The sequence below is a fragment of the Oncorhynchus nerka genome, linkage group LG3, assembly GCF_034236695.1.
Source record: "Oncorhynchus nerka isolate Pitt River linkage group LG3, Oner_Uvic_2.0, whole genome shotgun sequence".
NCBI lineage: Eukaryota > Metazoa > Chordata > Actinopteri > Salmoniformes > Salmonidae > Oncorhynchus > Oncorhynchus nerka.
In genome coordinates, this window is record NC_088398.1 from 47,604,518 (window position 1) to 47,623,817 (window position 19,300).

The 19,300-nt window shown below is 43.9% G+C and overlaps 1 protein-coding gene across 2 annotated transcripts in view; it reads right to left on the minus strand.

Moving 5' to 3' along the window:
* The window catches only part of LOC115109701 (glypican-6-like), a 120,614-nt gene that overhangs the window by 87,949 nt on the left and 13,365 nt on the right, over positions 1 to 19,300 (minus strand). For both annotated transcript variants that reach the window (XM_029634959.2, XM_029634949.2), the window contains exon 2: positions 9,974 to 10,132. In XM_029634959.2, coding sequence (XP_029490819.1) covers positions 9,974 to 10,132 — 159 coding nt within the window. The remainder of the gene's footprint in view (positions 1 to 9,973; positions 10,133 to 19,300) is intronic.

The window sequence follows — 19,300 nt, forward strand, 5'->3', positions numbered from 1 at the left end:
GTGAGGATCCAGCCAGGGCGGATGGTGCCAGCCCTGCTCTCAAGATCTCCAGTACGCCTTCACGGTCCGGTCTATCCGGTGCCACCTCCATGCACCATCCCTCCGGTGGCAGCCCCCAGAACAAGGCTGTCTCATCCCTACAGGTGCTCCCGCCTGCCCAGGGCCGCCAGAGTCTCCCGCCTGCCCAGGGCCGCCAGAGACTCCCGCCTGCCCAGGGCCGCCAGAGTCTCCCGCCTGCCCAGGGCCGCCAGAGTCTCCCGCCTGCCCTGGGCCGCCAGAGTCTCCCGCCTGCCCTGGGCCGCCAGAGTCTCCCGTCTTCCCGTCTGCCCTGGGCCGCCAGAGTCTCCCGTCTGCCCTGGGCCGCCAGAGTCTCCCGTCTGCCCTGGGCCGCCAGAGTCTCCCGTCTGCCCTGGGCCGCCAGAGTCTCCCGTCTGCCCTGGGCCGCCAGAGTCTCCCGTCTGTCCTGGGCCGCCAGAGTCTCCGTCTGTCCTGGGCCGCCAGAGTCTGGTCCTGGGCCGCCAGAGTCTCCCGTCTGCCCTGGGCCGCCAGAGTCTCCCGTCTGTCCTGGGCCGCCAGCCAGCCAGCCAGGAGCTGCCGGAGCCGCCAGCCAGGAGCTGCCGGAGCCGCCAGCCAGCCAGCCAGGAGCTGCCGGAGCCGCCAGCCAGGAGCTGCCGGAGCCGCCTGTCACGCCGGCGATGCCAGAGTCGCCTTCCTGTCCGGAGCTACCAGAGTCGCTCCTCAGTCCAGAGGCGCCTTTCCGTCCAGTGGCGCCCTCTATGGTGATTTTCAGTCCAGGGCCCGATGCGAGAGTCCCCGCTCCTGAGATGCCACCTAAGTGGACCAAGACTGAGGTAGAGCAGGGTCCACGTCCCGCACCCGAGCCGCCGCCGTGAAAGAGGCCCAACCAGACCCTCCCCTTTTAGATTAGGTTTTTGTGGCTGCACCTTTGTGGGGGGGGGGTACTCCCCTTTTTAGATTAGGTTTTTGAGTCCGCACCTTTGTGGGGGGTACTGTCACGCCATGACCTGAGTATTCTTTGTTTTCTTTATATATTTTGGTTAGGTCAGGGTGTGACGAGGGTGGTATGTGTGTTTTTGTCTCATCTAGGGTTTTTGTATGTCTAGGTGTGTGTCTAGTCTAGGCATATTATAGGTCTATGGTGGCCTGGATTGGTTCCCAATCAGAGGCAGCTGTTTATCGTTGTCTCTGATTGGGGAACCTATTTAGGTTGCCATTTTCCAGTTGGGGTTCGTGGGTTATTGTCTGTGATGTTGCATGTTAGCACTCAGTTTTGATAGCGGTCACGGTCGTCTTGTTATTTTGTTTAGTGTACTTCGTGTTTTTCGTCTTTCATTAAAAAAGATGTATTCACATCACGCTGCGCTTTGGTCTCCTCAATACGACGATCGTGACATGAACATTCACGCAATTAGTGTTTGCACATGTCAAGAGTGAAAGTGATTAATTGGTAATTGAGCTTAGCTCTTGAATAAAATAGGTTTTAGTTGTGATGGTGGTGCCAAAGGTAGAGAATTGTGTGTTGTGTTTTGGAAAATGTTTGTTATAGAATTGCAATCGGAGTGTAAAGTAAAATATGTGCCAGAAGTATTGCAGCTTTGGTGTATGGTTCTGCTAAATGGGTTTGGGTAATTGTGCCTCATGGGCTAGTTTTAGTGAGTAAACAATTGGGAAAAACTGGACTAAGCAAACCAGCACCATTTTCTTGTTTTTTAAATTTACGGATAGCCAGAGGCACTTTCCAACACTCAGACATCCTTTAAAAATGAAGCATTTGTGTTTAGTGAGTCCAAATCAGAGGTAGTAGGGATGAGCAGGGATGTTCTCTTGATAAGTGCGTGAATTGGACAATTTTCCTGTCCTGTTAAGCATTCAAAATGTAACGAGTACTTTTGGGCCTCATTTGGGCCTTATCTTCTTTCTTTAGGAATAGAGTGAAGTAAAAGTAGTCAAAAATAGAAATAGTAAAGTACAGATACGGCAAAAAACGAGTAAAGTAGTACTTTAAAATATTTTTACTTAAGAACTTGACACCACTGTTAACTACTTTAACTCTAGTTCTAATGGAATCTACAAATCAAATGTATCTAATATATTACACTGTAATGTTTTTCTTGTAAGGAAAACGAAAAGAGTCGAGGCCTACATGTTGCAGTATGCCTTTGTAAAATAATGCAAAATATAGCCTTGACTCAAATACGTATGTTTCTTCATGCAATATTTTCACAAATATTTATTTATGCAATGTATCCTTTACAATTGTTTATGCACTGTTTATAAAACATATTTATCAAATGTTGGTTCTTACCTTCAATGCAAATAATTTGACTGCTATTACTAAACGAATCTAAAAAATAACATTGATCAAATGTACTACACTGTAATGTTTTTATTGTAAGGCTGGAAATGGTATATAAATCTCCCCTCGCTGAGAGTCAAATCAGACACTGAGTTCAGAGTACAATGTGTGTAGTTCACAATGGACGCACTGACAGCATTGCAGATGCTGCAGAATTTAGATGAGCTGGAGTTGGATGGAGGATTGGATATTGAGCCCGAAATCGACTTTGCTGATGACAATGGGTCTTCACCCGATTTAGATGTTGACTTCGAGCCCCCTCCTCCGATGCCTGAGTCTCGCTGCAGAAAAAAACCCAGAACAGGGCCAACTGAGAAGATGATCCCAACCGGGCAGTGAAACAGGATTCTGAGAGGGATGGCGCGGTTTGGGTAGAAAATAGCGACAAAAGCGCATTTGACCTGCACCTCTTTTTCATTCTACTTTGACAAAAGAAGCTGTCACTGTACTGTATTACTTACTATAACTCTAGTCTACTTGTTGTTTATGCATACAATTATTTATGTATTAGGTTATTTATCAAATGTTGCTGCTTAGGCCTAGCTTTATGGCAAACAATTTGACCTGCGCGCCTTGCTGGTTGATAATCTCTTTTTCGTTTCTACTTTGTCAAAATAAGCTGTAACTGGGTGGACTCTAAGTGGACTCTATTGCTTACTATAACTCTAGTACAGATCAAATCTACCAATGAAATCTAGCAAATGTATTGCACTGTAATGTTTATTGACAGAGAAATTGAAATAGGCGAGGCCTACGTGTTGCAGTTTCCTTTGTGGTATAAAACATATCCTTACATTCATTTCATTTACTTCAAAAAATACAATTATTCAAAATAACCAAATATTTTTAAGACATTCAATCAATCAATATTTTTTTGAAATTGCATTTATTTAGGTTAATAACACAGTATAGGAATCTGATGCGTATGCTTACGGGGACGGCTGACAACGTTCTCTAGCAGAAATGCATATGCTGAAAGGCCCAGCGGTTCGAGTGTTAAAGGTTTAGGTTCCAGCAGCTCAATAGGCTGCTGTGAAGTAGCCTCAAGCACAATAGACCAATCCCGTGGTGGGACTAAAGGGTTGTGAACTGGTCGTAAGTGACGCGTCCCCTTCATGAAACAACATAACAAGGGATGTTTATCAGGGGTGTTTTCCCACCGTGTTCTTGTCGAAGCCTATATGACAAGCCCGAGATAGCGGCTAGATAGAACCGTGGAGAAAGCCTTCCCTCTGTCCAAAAGGTTCAGGAGAAGAAATGTTCAGTTTTTGGTCACACCACTTCTCATATATGCACCACTTATTTCCATACAGCATGTAGAAGAGGCCCTAGCACTCTGGATATTGTCAATGACTCAGAGAGGCAGGCCTGTCTCTCACGGGCCAGGATGGCGTCCAGGAGAGTATGGAAAATTTCTTTGTTTGCTTGGGTCAGCAGATCCCTGCATAACGGGAGTTGCCATGGCTCATAGTACCGCAGAAGAATGATATACGCTAACCAGAGCCTGCCTGGCCATTGAGGGACTTCCCGCACTCGGACTAGTGGGGAGAATGAGGCTCAGAGGAAAACTGTTTCACCATTTGGGGATGGAGTTTCCATTCCCCGTGATGGGGATTCCCTGTGGACAATAACTCAGCTCCTACATTTAGTACACTTCGTACATAAGTCACGGGTAGTGAAAGAAGGTGACCTTTGCTCCCCAGAATAATCCTGACGTATAGTCTGTATAATTGACATTCGGGCGCCGAAGACGTGGATGTCGATTAGGCAGCCCCCCGCACCTCTTTGATTCAGAGGGGTTGGGTTAAATGCGGAAGACACATTTCAGTTTAAAGCATTCAGTTGTACAACTAACTAGGTATCCCCCTTTCCCTACCCTTTCCCTTAAAAAGCGCAGTGAGCGAGTGCCGCCCTGGTGGTTGATGTATGCCCTCACAGCCGTATTTTCCGTTCTGATCAAAATGTGACAGGGAGGGTAGAAAGTGTTTCAGTAAAAGAAATGCTGTCAGCAATTCGAGCAATTTATATTCAAGGTAACTTAGTTTATTGCATTCCCCTCGTGAACTGCGCCCCAGCTTGTCTGTCGCCCCCACCTTCCTCGTTGCCACTACCCCTAATGAAGTGACAGAAACAAAGATCGAGGGGCTCTTCCAGTGACGGAGAGCTGAGATACATGCGAAGGTCACCTTATCTGACGATTGATGTGACACGTGCACAAAGACGTTGGGCAGACCCAAAACGTTGGAAGTCTCTCATCCTCAGCAGGCCAAGTGTACTGAGATGGTGGACGCAATCAATTCCAGCACTCAGAGACATATTCTGAGCGTGACCGAGCACCACCTGTGTAACAGGAAGAGGCACTGTCGGAGTGACATGGTGCAGTCGTCCGAGAGTGTTGCCTGATAAGAGAGAGAATCCAGCATTACACCTACAGTTGAAGTCGGATGTTTACATACACTTAAGTTGGAGTCATTAAAACTCATTTTTCAACCACTCCACAGATTTCCTGTTAACAAACTATAGTTTTGGCAAGTCGGTTAGGACATCTACTTTGTGCATGACACAAGTCATTTTTCCAACAATTGTTTACAGACAAATTATTTCACGTATAATTCACTGTATCACAATTCCAGTGGGTCAGAAGTTTACATACACTAAGTTGACTGTGCCTTTAAACAGTTTGGAAAACTCCAGAAAATGATGTCATGGCTTTAGAAGCTTCTGATATGCTAATTGACATCATTTGAGTCAATTGGAGGTGTACCTGTGGATGTATTTCAAGGCCTACTTTCAAACTCAGTGCCTCTTTGCTTGACATAATGGGAAAATCAAAAGAAATCAGCCAAGACCTCAGAAAAACAATGGTAGACCTCCACAAGTCTGGTTCATCCTTGGGAGAAATTTCCAAACGCTTGAAGGTACCATGTTCATCTGTACAAACAATAGTATGCAAGTATAAACACCATGGGACCACGCAGCCGTCATACCGCAAAGGAGAAGACGCGTTCTGCCTCCTAGAGATGAACGTACTTTGGTGTGAAAAGTACAAATCAATCCCAGAACAACAGCAAAGGACCTTGTGAAGATGCTGGAGGAAACAGGTACAAAAGTATCTATATTCACAGTAAAACGAGTCCTATATCAACATATCCTGAAAGGCCGCTCAGCAAGAAGACACTGCTCCAAAACCGCCATATAAAAGCCAAACTACGGTTCACAACTGCACATGGGGAAAAAGATCGTACTTTTTGGAGAAATGTCCTCTGGTCTGATGAAACAAAAATAGAACTGTTTGGCCATAATGACCATCGTTATGTTTGGAGGAAAAAGGGGGAGGCTTGCAAGCCGAAAAACACCATCCCAACCGTGAAGCACGGGGGTGGCAGCATCATGTTGTGGGGGTGCTTTGCTACAGAAAGGACTGGTGCACTTCACAAAATAGATGACTTCATGAGGAAGGAAAGTTATGTGGATATATTCAAGAAACATCTCAAGACATTAGTCAGGAAGTTAAAGCTTGGTCGCAAATGGGTCTTCCAAATGGACAACAAAGTCTAGGTATTGGAGTGGCCATCACAAAGCTCTGATTTCAATCCTATATAAAATGTGTGGGAACAACTGAAAAAGTGTGCGCGAGCAAGGAGGCCTACAAACCTGACTCAGTTACACCAGCTCTGTCAGGAGGAATGTGCCAAGATTCACCCAACTTATTGTGGGAAGCTTGTGGAAGGCTACCCGAAACGTTTGACCCAAGTTAAACAATTTAAAAGGCAATGCTACCAAATACTAATTTAGTGTATGTGAACTTCTGACCCACTGGGAATGTGATGAAAGAAATAAAAGCTGAAATAAATCATTCTCTCTACTATTATTTTGACATTTCACATTCATAAAATAAAGTGGTGACGCTAACTGACCTAAGACAGAGAATTTTTAGGATTAAGGTCAGGAATTGTGAAAAACTGAGTTTAAATGTATTTGGCTAAGGTGTATGTAAACTTCCGACTTCAACTGTAGGTATTCTATTCTCTGTGTTGGCACACAGCAGCTTTTTATCTGGTTGAGATTGAGATGTAGTTTCCAAATTAAGCTGTGTCTCGTACCTGTAAGAATATTTTGAAGATAAATACACAACGCAGATGATGAGAGGTCAAGACTACTAAAAGTCAACAGAGTACTAACAGTTAATAGGGAATTATCAATGGAAATAGTTAGTTTTCAGTTCAACATCTGTTAGGAATGTCAGTCCTGAACTCATAGCTATACGTGGCACGTTCTCGTTGGTCCAACCTGAAATAGGATACTTGTTCCTTGGCCATTGGCCCAGTTTTATTGCAAGGAATTGTAATTGGTCAACCACAGGCTAGGTCTGGGTTATAAAACTACATCCCATCCCTTTGTTCTGTGGAGAGAATCACTGAAGAGAATCACTGGGGAGAATCACTGAGGACAGGGGAGCATAAACATCTACCATCTACTTCCAAGCATGATTTGTCCTCTTTGAATAACCTTATTTTCCTCCCCCTGATTTGCTTTGGGGTCTGTGTTGTTAAAGAATAACATCAACTACTAACATACCGCTTGCTCCAGGGATGGGGAGCAAAGCAGGTAATCGTCTATGTAGGTGTGTTTCTCGGGAGTGTGAAAGCTGCTTCTACACATTTGCTGAATGTTCAGGGAGCTAGCACTAGCCCAAATAGGACAGCGAGGTATTTGTAGGCTGTGCCTTGACGAGAAAGACTTAGAAAACTCCTGTGTGCTGGCAGTTTATTTGAAAAACGTTTCCTGCGGGTCGACTGATATGAACCAGCAACTTTCGTTTGGGAACCAGGAAGTACCGGGAGTAGAAGCCTAGATGGCTCTCTGCCGATGGTATTACACTGGCCGTCCACTTCGCTTAATAGAGAGGAGATTTCCTGCTTTAGTATCTGTGTCGAGTTGCCAGTTGTTATTGATTGCAAGGGTTGTCTCAGAGAAAACTGCAGTCTGTACTCCTTTGGAACTGTGAACAAGAACCAGGGCTGGACTGTGCTTGTGCGCCAGTTCCCTGCTCTTGAGTAGCCCACAGGTTGGTTGACTCACGCTCACCAGTGGTACCGGAGCGCACTCTGGTGACATTAGAGCGAGTCACCCCTTCTTTGTATTAATTGAAAAGGGCAGTGTTAAAAACACTGAGATATGGGGACAGTGCTAGGTGGCTAGTGACAGTTTGTCTTCCCGCCTCAGCTGCTTGAGAAAGAGCTGAGGGGAGAGCTGTAGCACGGAGGGCACTCAGGGTTATAGAGTGGGCTTCCTCCGTCTTCATTGAGAGCGAACGCATGAGAATGGGTCGCTGCACAAAGGAAAGGGGAATAGGAGCACAGATGTGCCTCTCCCCCATTGTGGTGTGTGTTCCACCCGAAAGGTGGAAGACTAGAACACAGAGTGATCTGTTGGCTGTCCTTATCTGCCGCTGGGGCGGGCACCCCTTCTTTCCTACAGGAAAATCAACTGGACGGGACATCGATGCGGCTGAAGCGAAGGGCCGCTTCCCCACTGTCTGACTCTGTACTAAAACTTGGACAGTAGGTTTGCCGCATGCTCTGTATTTGGTCGCTCAGTAGCTCTTAGCTCGTAGAGAGGGAGAGTGGAGACCTGGTTGCCACGATATCTGGGTCTGCCAGGCAGGTGGTGGCAAGGCAAGCTAAGATAGCGGTGAGCTAGCTGAGGTAGGCTGCTGAACGTTTTGCCCAGCATAGGTTAGCAGTGGTACAACCAGCCTTGCCGCGTTAGCTAGCCAATTAGAGGCCGTCTCGTAGATCGGATCACAGCGTAGAAGGACCGGTTCAGTTAGTAAGCACTAAGCAAGGTAATGCTAGGCGAACTAGAAAACGGGAACTAAGCTAGCAACAGCTAGGAGGTGGTAGTTAGCATGAACCGTGATGGCTAGTGGCATAGCTTAAGTTAGCATGGGCCGGTACTTGGTCAAAACCTTATAAAACTCGCAGGACTCGTTGGAATTCTGCCTGAGCATGTTAATTTCCCATGGAGTATGGGTCCCATTATAACTCTGGGGAAAAAGTTTTGACAACTGGCTTAGGCATGAGATAGTCGACGCTTAGCCGCAAGGCTCTTGTGTTAGCCATCCAGTGTTCACCCAGTGGGGTAATAACCTAGCTATAGCTAGCACCTCGTTAGCCAAAGAGATCCGCACCAGTAGCATTGCTTCTTCAGGCTAGAGAATGTCTTTTAACCGTAGCATGGTGTGGTGTATCCGATCAGCCAATGAAACGATTGAAAGTTAAACGTACTAAATGAGAGAGCAAGCTGGCAATACCACAGTAGGTGGGAGAGCCAGTAGCAGCCAGCATCCCAGCATCATCGAGCTGCCTGCGCAAGAGCAAGGTGGTTTGTGTGCCTGCCTCAGGCGGGGTAGCAGTGGACATAATTTATTGATCCGGGGATTCAGGTTAGGCCGTTGTTAATCCACTATTACCCTTACTTTGTTCCTAATTCGTGGAAAAAGGCCTGCTAGCCTGATAGCGCCTGCTGAAAATTAGCCTTGACAGGCATGAGCTAGCTTATTAGGTGCCTAATGGCTAGCTGGGGCGGGAACTGTGTATAAAAGCTATAGCCGTGGTGGGCTTGTGTAGGCTTTAGCTAGGTTCTTATAGCAAGCAGTGCTTGTGCTACCGTATGTGCAGGTAGGGAAGTCGGTCTGAGCTAGAAAGCCATGCTTACGTGGATAGCTTGCTTTCCAACGGGCTAGCCAAGTTAGCTTGCGCCTTGCAGCGTGGGCTTACCAAGTCTCTGTGTTTACCAAGTGGGCTAGCAGCCTGGTTAGTTAGCACAATGTTAGCGAAAGGAAGATAGTCTTTGTTATTCTTGCGACAAACAAAAGCGTGACTCTCGATCGATAAGCAGTGACTCTAGGACGGTCGGTAGTGGGTTGAGCTAAACAAGAGAGCGAGGTAGAAATTCTACCCTTTCAAGTAGAAAAGTTAGCCGGTAGGATAGCTAGCATTGTGGCGAGCTAGCCAAGACGAGGGAAGAAAAGCAGTGAAGATAATTCTTACCTGAAATGAAAACATTCCTTTCGGGTAAAGTCACTCAACACAAAAAACGAAAGCTGAAAAACCCAATAATGTGTGATTGTGACTCGCAATGCGGGGGCGTTCCTGCATGTGGGTATTCCTGCAAATACATGAATGCCCTCCCTTAAGCATCCCATTGGTTCCTGCATGTACACCCCACTCCAAGCACACCATCTTCATACTTGTGTGACACTTTTGATATTCTGAATTGTGGGCCACAATAGGCAGAGTGTAGCGGCGGCATAACCTTAACGGCACACCTGTGAACAGTTAAATAGGAAAACAGATCAAGTCATGCTAAGGAAAGCTAGGCAAAACTCTTCTGTGACAAAGAGAGGTGAGAATGATCAGAGGGTCGGCGAATGGCTCTTTAGTATGAGGGGAGGGACTCCCTCATTCGCCACTCAACCTGTCTGTCTCCGACAAACGTCGTCTATGATTGGTTCTTCAAGCTACGTAGAGATTCTGTTGAATCCCACTTGTGAGATATCAAAACAAATAATTGAAAGAGAGCGTCTCTTACCATCAAACTTTTTATGCCTGGAGACGAAGGTGCTTCGCAATTCTTTACTAGTTTCATCAACCAGGTTCTCTAACTCCAGCTTGCTTTGTTGACCAAACTTGTCCTCCATTTCTGAACTGCAACAGGTATTGCCCTGGGGACATACCCGGAGATGGTCACCTGCAAACAACAGAGATGGTATTCAGTCACACAGATTCCTGATGACCCCCATGCAATGTTCCCTCTAATATCTTTGTGCACTGAGCAAATTTCAGGTCTGCTGTGTGCAAACTCGAACGTTGTGAAAATTCTGTGCAGCTTTCCGGCCGGCATTTACTGTGAACAGTGAGGCTGTACCCACTTTTTGGTTACAGTTTTAACAGTGGTGAAGCGGGCTACTGTGGCTATTTCATCATAATGTAGGCCTACCAGAGTGGCCTACCATCAAAAACAATGGAGAAAAACTTATCATAACATTTTAACATGGAAATTGCTGTTTTGTCATTCAGCCTAGAGTAGCAGCCAATGTGTGGTGTTCAATGCCTACATTCCATGAGACAAACATGCAGGGCTTGACATTAACCTGTTTATCCACCTTCAGATAAGGAGGTGACTGAAAATGTTGTGTTTGATGCAAAATAAAATGCTTTATTAATACCATACCATTATTACAGAGAATCAGACAAATTATGTTCCACTCTGCCTATTGGCAATTTAGCTTATTCAAAACCGTCTTAAAGTACAACACTTTCCCTTTAAGACATAAAATAGCTCTTTATTATACCCTGATGAAGACAGCTTGTCTGTCGAAACGTTGGACATAAATATTTTTGCATCTGAGCCCCTAGTGTGCGGCTATAACTGGGATTATAACTCAGTAACTAGGAACGAATATGAACAAATGCACGTGGCTAAATGCAGCTCTCACTTTGATCTCAAAAGAAGCGCATCTACTCATGACCGCTGTAGCCTAAACACAGTCCAGTTCAAAGTGAATGGCACAGATCCATATATGGCAATGGCCATTTGCATATAGGCATGAGTTATGCATGTCAATGCAATAGAATCCTAATCCAATGCGCTCATCCCACAAAAAAATCTCTAGCACAGCTAGATTTGCATACAAAATCTTAAATAGTTGCGTTTTGTTTGGGTATATTATATTACATTGAAAGTGGCTAATATTGCTTTGATTCGATCACAATTCCTTCAGTAGAGTGAAACGTCGATAGTGATAACTAAAGGGGAAACCTGTAGAAAGTTGAGTGAAGTCCAATCTTGTGCTGTTCTGAGGCAGTCAGAGGGGAGCTGCAGGCCCTGCATGTATGCAGCTTAGAGGGAACATTGCCCCCATGTAATAAACAGCAGACCCAAAACTAGAACACATGTCTATTCATATTCTGATCCAACTCACACAAGGATGGTTGATAAACCTACGGTTTTGCTGTGACAGAAGGGTTGCTGATGTGAATATTTTTAGAGTAATATTAGTCACGTCAGACTAAAAATAGAAACCCAAATCATTATCTTCAGGACATTTACAGTATTGATGCTGGTCTAACAATGCCTCGCACTTCTCGCTCACTGTCAATATGCAGTCACCTTTCCCTATTTAATTATTAAAGTCATATTTGTCAAGCTGTGCTGCTCACAACATGATAACATAGTGCTGTTTATTCCTTTAACACAAATGGGGGCCAAAATCAAAAAATCTCTCACATAAACTAGGGGTTAGCTGCTGAAACTGATTGGATCAATTCTAGTAACAGCTTTTTAATACACTGTTGTCTCACTTTGAACCAGTCTCTGCATGCAGCCACTACTGAATTTAATTAAAGAGCCCATTGTTGTAAAACTGACAGATATTTTCAGGTCTACCGGTGAGAGAATGCCATTGGCTGCTGTTGTTTTTTTTTGTCTCTAACAGGTAGCTATGACAGTGAATACAAGCATCCGCTATCTAGAGGTGTTGATTACGCTAGTGTGTGTTTTTGTTGACTCTACATGTTACTGTATTTTCAATACCGACCATTAAAAGGGGGGTTGTATGAGGGTGTGCCTGTGCAATGTACTGTACGACATTCTGCTACATAACAAAGTCACTTGTGCCCGATGGGAGGAATCCCTACATATGAATTACCCATGGTGTGTGACTGTGAAGTCAGGCATGAAAACATGTTGCAGCATCCATCAATCCAAAGCATTAATACATACAGTATTTGGATCAGATATCAGCGCTAGCTAGTGTCACAAAGTAAAGGCACTTGAAAACATCATAGCAATATGCCAGAAATAGCCTATAACAGTAATCCTAAATCTGGTTGGATGAGACAGTGGCAGACAGCATTTCCTAAAACACACACACGCATACACACACGCATACACACACACAGACACACACATATAGAAATGTGTGTCAGAGTTGTTACCTCTCCCCATGCAATCATTCCATTCTCCCAACATTCAGCCAGCTCCCTACGAACAAAATGAAATTAAAATTGCCAGCAGCCCACAGATGAAATTCATGCTCAGCTCCACTTACCACTTAAGGACAAAGACATGTGTTTCTCTGCTGTTTATGATCCCTCTCTCCTACTGAGCGTTCAAAAACATTCATGGTGGTTTTTGCCAAACATTTACAGTAAATGAAGGAATCATGAGACACAACATGAGGAATTTTTTTTATTTGACAATGGCTGTAGGATTAACAATTGTTTGGAACAATGAGTGATCAGTTCATAATATTTGGAAGTTGTCCACGGATCATAATGTATTCTCAAACACCTTCCATTTCTTTCTAGCTTCTGTGTCCTACCATTGTTATAATGGAAAGTGTAACATTTCCAAAGGGTCGTCAGCGTAGCCAGTAGGGAGAACAGCGTGAAAAACGTTTTATGATATAGCCTACCATTCAGAAGGAAATCACATTGCAATTGATGACATCCATGAAACACTGAACTGAATTAAAAGTTAATGATCGACATCATCATTCCATTTTCCCAAACAGCCATTTGTAGGGCCATGGATGCTGATTCAGCTCTCTATCCATTTAGTAGTCTCCACACACTATGCAATATCACTATGAAGACCAATGATGTGGCTAAATAATCTGATCACGTTATGACTAACCAATGATTCTTGACTTTAAAAAATTGCTATGTTAAGTGTGTTGATGATGCAGGCTTCATGTTTTGTTAAAACCTAAAAGCAACCAACCATGTCACCCAAACAGCCCTCTAAAAATGACCTAATTTCCGAAGTCTCCTCTCTCTCGCTCACTACCCAAATAGAATTGAGATGTAATTTACTCAGACACCTGCAGGCTAACCAAACTTTGAGAATCAGTTCAGCTTCATCTGGCAGAAGCTGAGCTGACCTCAGCCATTAAGGAGAGAATTAACAACCCACCAGTGAGGGCAGGAGGTGATGTGAGGGCAGGAGGTGATGTGAGGGCAGGAGGTGATGTGAGGGCAGGAGGTTGAAACCCACACACAGTTTGTTCACAGCTAACTCTCTTTTTTATCACAGCTTATGACTGTTGCCTGCACCTTAAACACAGGTTTGTTTAGTTTGCAGGTCAAAAGAAAACTCAAAAGCTTTAGGTAGGTCACTGCCTGTGTATAAAGGAAAAGTTTGAGAGACAGTTGTTTAGTGGACACTTTAATGGGCCAAAGGTTGGAAGGAGTCAGGGAGGTCCCACTGGCCACAGGTCTGAGTGCAGCTCTCCATCAGACGTGTCACCCACAAAGAGCTCCTCCACACTGACACTTAGACCGTGCAGAGTGTTCCCGCAGTCTCAACAGAGCAAAACATCACTTAAAATGAGTCTCTCGTACATCAACATCCCATAAGGGGCTTTCAAAGGAACTTCTCCACTCAACCAAGGTAGCCTGTATATCCTTTATGTCCAAGGTTAAAACAGCACAGTGGACACACAGATATATTTTTGTTGGTACACAATGGAATACAATTCCCCATTAGGCAGAGAAGAAAGAGAGTGGTTCACACAGCATATTCTTTGAATAGCTTTAGTGCTGAGCGATTAGTGCTTTTTGAGGTCGGTTAGGTATCGGTTCGATTATAAAAAAATGTATCACGGTTTTCAATTTCAGTTTCAATCATTTTTTTAGACATTAAATGCACTATGCATTACGTGGGTTGAATGATCTAACAACACATAATAAAACAATTAATATAAGTCCTATGCTGGTAGTGACTGCCCTTACTGCTTATCACTTATTAACCATCATTTATTCACATTACTTTAATAAAATATTCGTTTTATATGCTGACGTTTACATTTTATTCCAAGTCGTCATCTCTATGCTGTCTGACAAAATCACTATTTTAGTAGTTCTTAAAAATAAACAAGGCATACTTTTATGACTGCTGTCAAGGAGGTCTCCGTGTGTGCTCCACACAGACCGGACAAGCTGGTGAGCAATGGATTATGGACCTTGTAGTTAATTACCACATTTTCTGCACTAAACTATGTAGAACCCGGGATGGGCAACTGGCCCCCCAAATAGTTTTTTATTTATTACATTTTTTAGGAACTCAGTCGGGGTCTCAACTTACTATTGCGAGTTAGAATAGTAGAATACACAAGGTGCAATTATGAAATGTGGTTGTGCATCATCAGTTTTCTCTTGTTATGTTAGTCACTGATAGTCAGTCAATTAGTCCATGTCAGCAAAACGTCGATCAGTTAGTTGTTTAAAAAACAAAAAATAACCGTAATGTCGTTTAATCGCTAAATAGCTTCGAAAAGGCCTATCTTTAGAAAACGACAGCTTATGCCTGCAACAAGATAAACATATATTGCACTGTTTGTACAAATTTCATTCTGGTGATATAGTGCCCGAATACTGTATATCAGGGTACCTGGTCTCTCATAGTAGGGTGCAAAGCAGTGCACTACTGCTCCCCATTCCTTAGCTCTGGCCCTGAACAGTCATACAATAATTTTGCCTAACGTAGTGCTCAGTGTATTGTCATGGACCTGGACCTGGGCTGTAATGGCTGAGGGGGACATTATTTCCTGCTAATATCATAGTATGAAAGTGGGCCTCTGGCGAGTCATCTAGTATTAAGAAGGCTGCGAGGGTGAAATAAAGAGAAGTGTCCCAACGCAACCTTGCGGCAGCACCAGCCCATCCCCAGCCTCATCCCTGTCCTCTCGGCTATCAGAGTTGTCAGGATGCAGAACTAGGGCTCTACTCCTTCTTGCCTCCCCAGACACAGCACATTTACACATGCATGCAAGCATATGCTTGTCCTCCCATTGTCATGTAAGCGAATTAAATCGGGAAAAAAAATATTGAATGTTGTTGCAGTGATTAGTATACTGGTGAGAGTGAGACAGAGTATGAACAATTGTGTTCACAGACTGGAGATGTGTGTGTGTGTGTGTGTGTGGGCAATAGCCTATACTTGCTCTGTTTCTTCAAAGGCACAAACTAAAGATGTGTGGGGGCATACAGATATCTCATTGTAATACTGAAAATGTGCAAATGCGGTTGCGAGGTAATGAGGCTTATGCATGCATTGAGTGTTTTATCAACAGCTATATGAGCTGCCTTCGTGAGTCGCAATTACTTCCTGTCACTCCAGTGTCTGTAATCAAGCAGAGTGTCAGTCAGATCACCTCTCCCATTATCTGTGCTGATGAAGCCTTTCCCTGGGCCTAATACAGGAAGACATTCATATTCCACACCCTACCCCACTAAGGTGTGCTTGTATTTACTTTGCATACTCAATGCCATGTAGGATGGAAGCTTCTTACTGCCACTTAGATGTGAATTTACTCATGGACTGATTCTAATTGTGCTATGATTTTAGCGTTCAGAGTAGCACAGGGCAAGTCTGTCATGTTCGAAGCACCTGACCCTCGACAGCTATTAGGCTTGCCAATCATCCTGTAATCTACAGGAACACCCTTGTGAAAATGTTTTAAAACAATCAGTAAATCAAGTCATTGCAAGCCACTGTGTAATATCAAAAGTGTTATCACAATATTTCACGTTCACAACCTACACTGACAGTGACCTATTTCAATTGACATATAAAACACTAGGACCACCACCACTGTAGAAAAAGTTACTCTACCTATTCACCGGAACTGGGATTAGCCAGCTTTGGGAATTAAAGGTGTTCACGTTACATTTCCATGCCAGAAAAGGTAGGCCAACTCTCAGAAGTATTCATCAGTGTACCTGGCCAAACAGACCCAAAGCATATGTGCACTGCCATCTGGTACGCCTCCCATTGCTCCTGCTGCCATACGTTTACAGGCCTGACTGATGCTTAGAGCTACATCTTATAGAACTAAAACAACATAGCCATCAGTGACATATTAGTCATTTCGGGAAGGGTCAAGAGGTACTCATGATGTCAGAATGTCCAGCTGCTTTAGAAATGAATCAATTTCACAGGACTACTGCATAAGGTTAGGCAACAGGAACATTCAACAGATTCCTAAAGCGCTTTGGCCCTGGACATTGATTTCATCTGCCCACTCATTCCACCCCCTGATTAAGATTCATATCATGGCTAAAGAGTTATGACTGAGTTATAGCCAGCATTGATCCAGGTCAGAGGAAAGCTCTGCTCTGTCTTTGGGACACACCAGAGGTAGTTATATACTGTGCTTTAAGGGTAGATTACATGTTCGATTACATTTAGTTACATTTAAGAGGGTAAGGGGGGCCTGAGAAGTTGATACTGTAAATGTTTGTGCAAATGCCAAGTCAGAACAAACATAGTTACTGTGGCACTATATTTATGAGTCACAGAGACAGTAAAGGTTTTATTATGGTAAAAACAGAACGAAGGAGGGAGGGAGGAGTTTTACCCATCCCTCCCGTCAATGTCAGTGTACCTTTTCCTCCTTATTTTAATATTCACACTTTACAACTTAAAATGTGTCCACACGAAATACTATTGAGAGATCACACTATTTTAAATAAAGTGATTGAGGTTACGAAGGAACTTGATCGTGCCTTTTTAAGTGGTGGCTCAATTCGATAGGCAAGGAGAGTTAAAAATATCAACATTGATCTGAAAATTGCCATCTGTGTTTTCCTCACTACCGGAGGTATCATCCTTTTAAAAATACCCCAACAGGTGTTATTTGGAATAGCAGATTCTAGCTAGGACTTACATCAATCAATATGGAATGACACTGTATTCCCCTAGCATACTACACCATACCAGGACTCCAAATTAGAGGGATGCCCCATGTTTTTAAATAACGTTATATGCTGATAAATGTCCTTGAATGAATTTGCAAATGTTCAAATAAGCAGCACAGTAGGCCTACAGATGATTGTGTCACATTTTACCTTCAACATAATGACATGGTGGTCTGGTCTGCGTCCTCAGGAGAGTCAAATGTAAAGGAGATGTTGGACTGTCAAATGTTAATATCTAAATGTCATTGTCATTGCATTTCAAATTGGGCCAAAAACTCGCAACTCGTAGCGTTTTGTGGCAAGAATAATTGATTTATTATTACAATAAGATGTTTCATTGCAAGAAAAAAAGAATATTCTAAGGGAATTTACACAAACAAGAAAAAAAGAAGAAAGAAATAGCATTAGGCTACTCCCTCTGCTACTGAAAGCAAATGCTGTTTCAAAAACTGCCATATTCTCAGGAGGGAAGTTGAAAAAGCCTTGTGGGTAAACGGGCTCTCAAGCCAATATAATGCATTTTCAGGATCTGTTGATCCTGCCATACACAGAAAATAGCCATTCAATGACATTTGAAATCTGGAACATTCCATTTTCGAAGGCCCTCATGCTGCAGCTGAGGTGAGTTGTACATCATATCAGATCACTCTACTGTGCACTCCCTTAAAATTCAAGGCTAAAGGTTCAAAGTCTAAAAATTGCTTTCCAAAAGTATTGTGGAAGTCACTTCAAAGCAATTAAATGTCACAGCAGTTGGATTCAGTGCCAATACCGGCAATGTGACTGGGATAGCACCTCATTGGATGAAAATGTCTACGATGATAACTTTGAAACTGTACCAGAATAGGTACCTTCAACAATGATGATGCACACGACAAGAGGGCATATATTGGAAAGGCTAAACCTATAGACAATCCTGTAAAGAAAACCCAAAGACCATGTACACTACAGTGTGGAATGAAAAGCAACGCTTAATCAGCATACATACGACCATGTCTGGCTTTGATATTTATTGGGGACTATGTAATAAAATGAGTGGAGGAGGAATGGGAAAATTGCTGAGGACATTTGATATACATGGGCAGTGGGCCTAGAAGCCCCAGAGAACGACGAGCTGCTAGCGAGTGACTCTCTTCTGCGTCAACCTGCTAACTGGAGCATGGCAAAGGACTTACAGGTAGCAGCTGGTGGCTGAGAGTAGATACTAGGAAGGCCCTAAGGCCTGTACTGATCATTACCTTTCACTCCTCATTTACAGCTTACTACCAAGGCACTGGGTTTCATTAGTGCCTGGTGGCTTGTTACACTTCTGGTATACCTCCACCCTCCACTCAGTGGCCAAGTGGCCTGAGAGGGGAGAGGACACACTTCTAGCGCTCAATACCTCCCCCATGGCCCCTTACGCAACATGCAAACTCGTTGGCCCCTTCCCAGGAGCAGTGAAAAGACAAAGCACTCCTACAGGTGCACATGTCTAGTCTGATGTTGTCAACAGGACTGACGTGGCAGACATGGGGCTAAAGATAGATCCAATGACAGCGACGAGGTATTCAAGGGAGCTTTGTTTTCTGATAGCTCACTGTTGTGACAGGCTGAGGGGAAATAGGGAGCTATAAAGTATGACTGAACCTGGTTGCAACAGACACGGGCCAGGTCTTTTTTATCAATACAAGAAGATCCACTGATCTCCAAGGAGGGTGTGTAAATGATCAGTGCTTCCAGAGTTGCTTGAAAAGTTAGGAGTTGACTAAAAGTTACACACATTCAATGCGTGTAACAGTGAATAATGGCGAGGAGATGACTGCCGTTTTACGATCCCCTAATCAATTGTGCTATTTTGTGTTTTTCCGTGTTATTTGTAACTTATTTTGTACATAATGTTTCTGCCGCCGTGTCTTATGACTGAAAAAAGCTTCTAGATATCAGGACAGCGATTACTCACCCCGTACTGGAGGAATAATTATTCTTTAACGAGTTGGACGGGAAGGATTTACTTCAAACGCCTGACAAGGCCCTCATCTCCGTCATTCTCAGGAGAAAGAGATGCAGATATAGAGGACGAAGGTCTGGGTGCCTTGCAAGGATCCGACAGCGAGTGGGTAATCTCCCTTTACCATCTGTCCTATTAACCAACGTACAATCAACGTGTATCTTA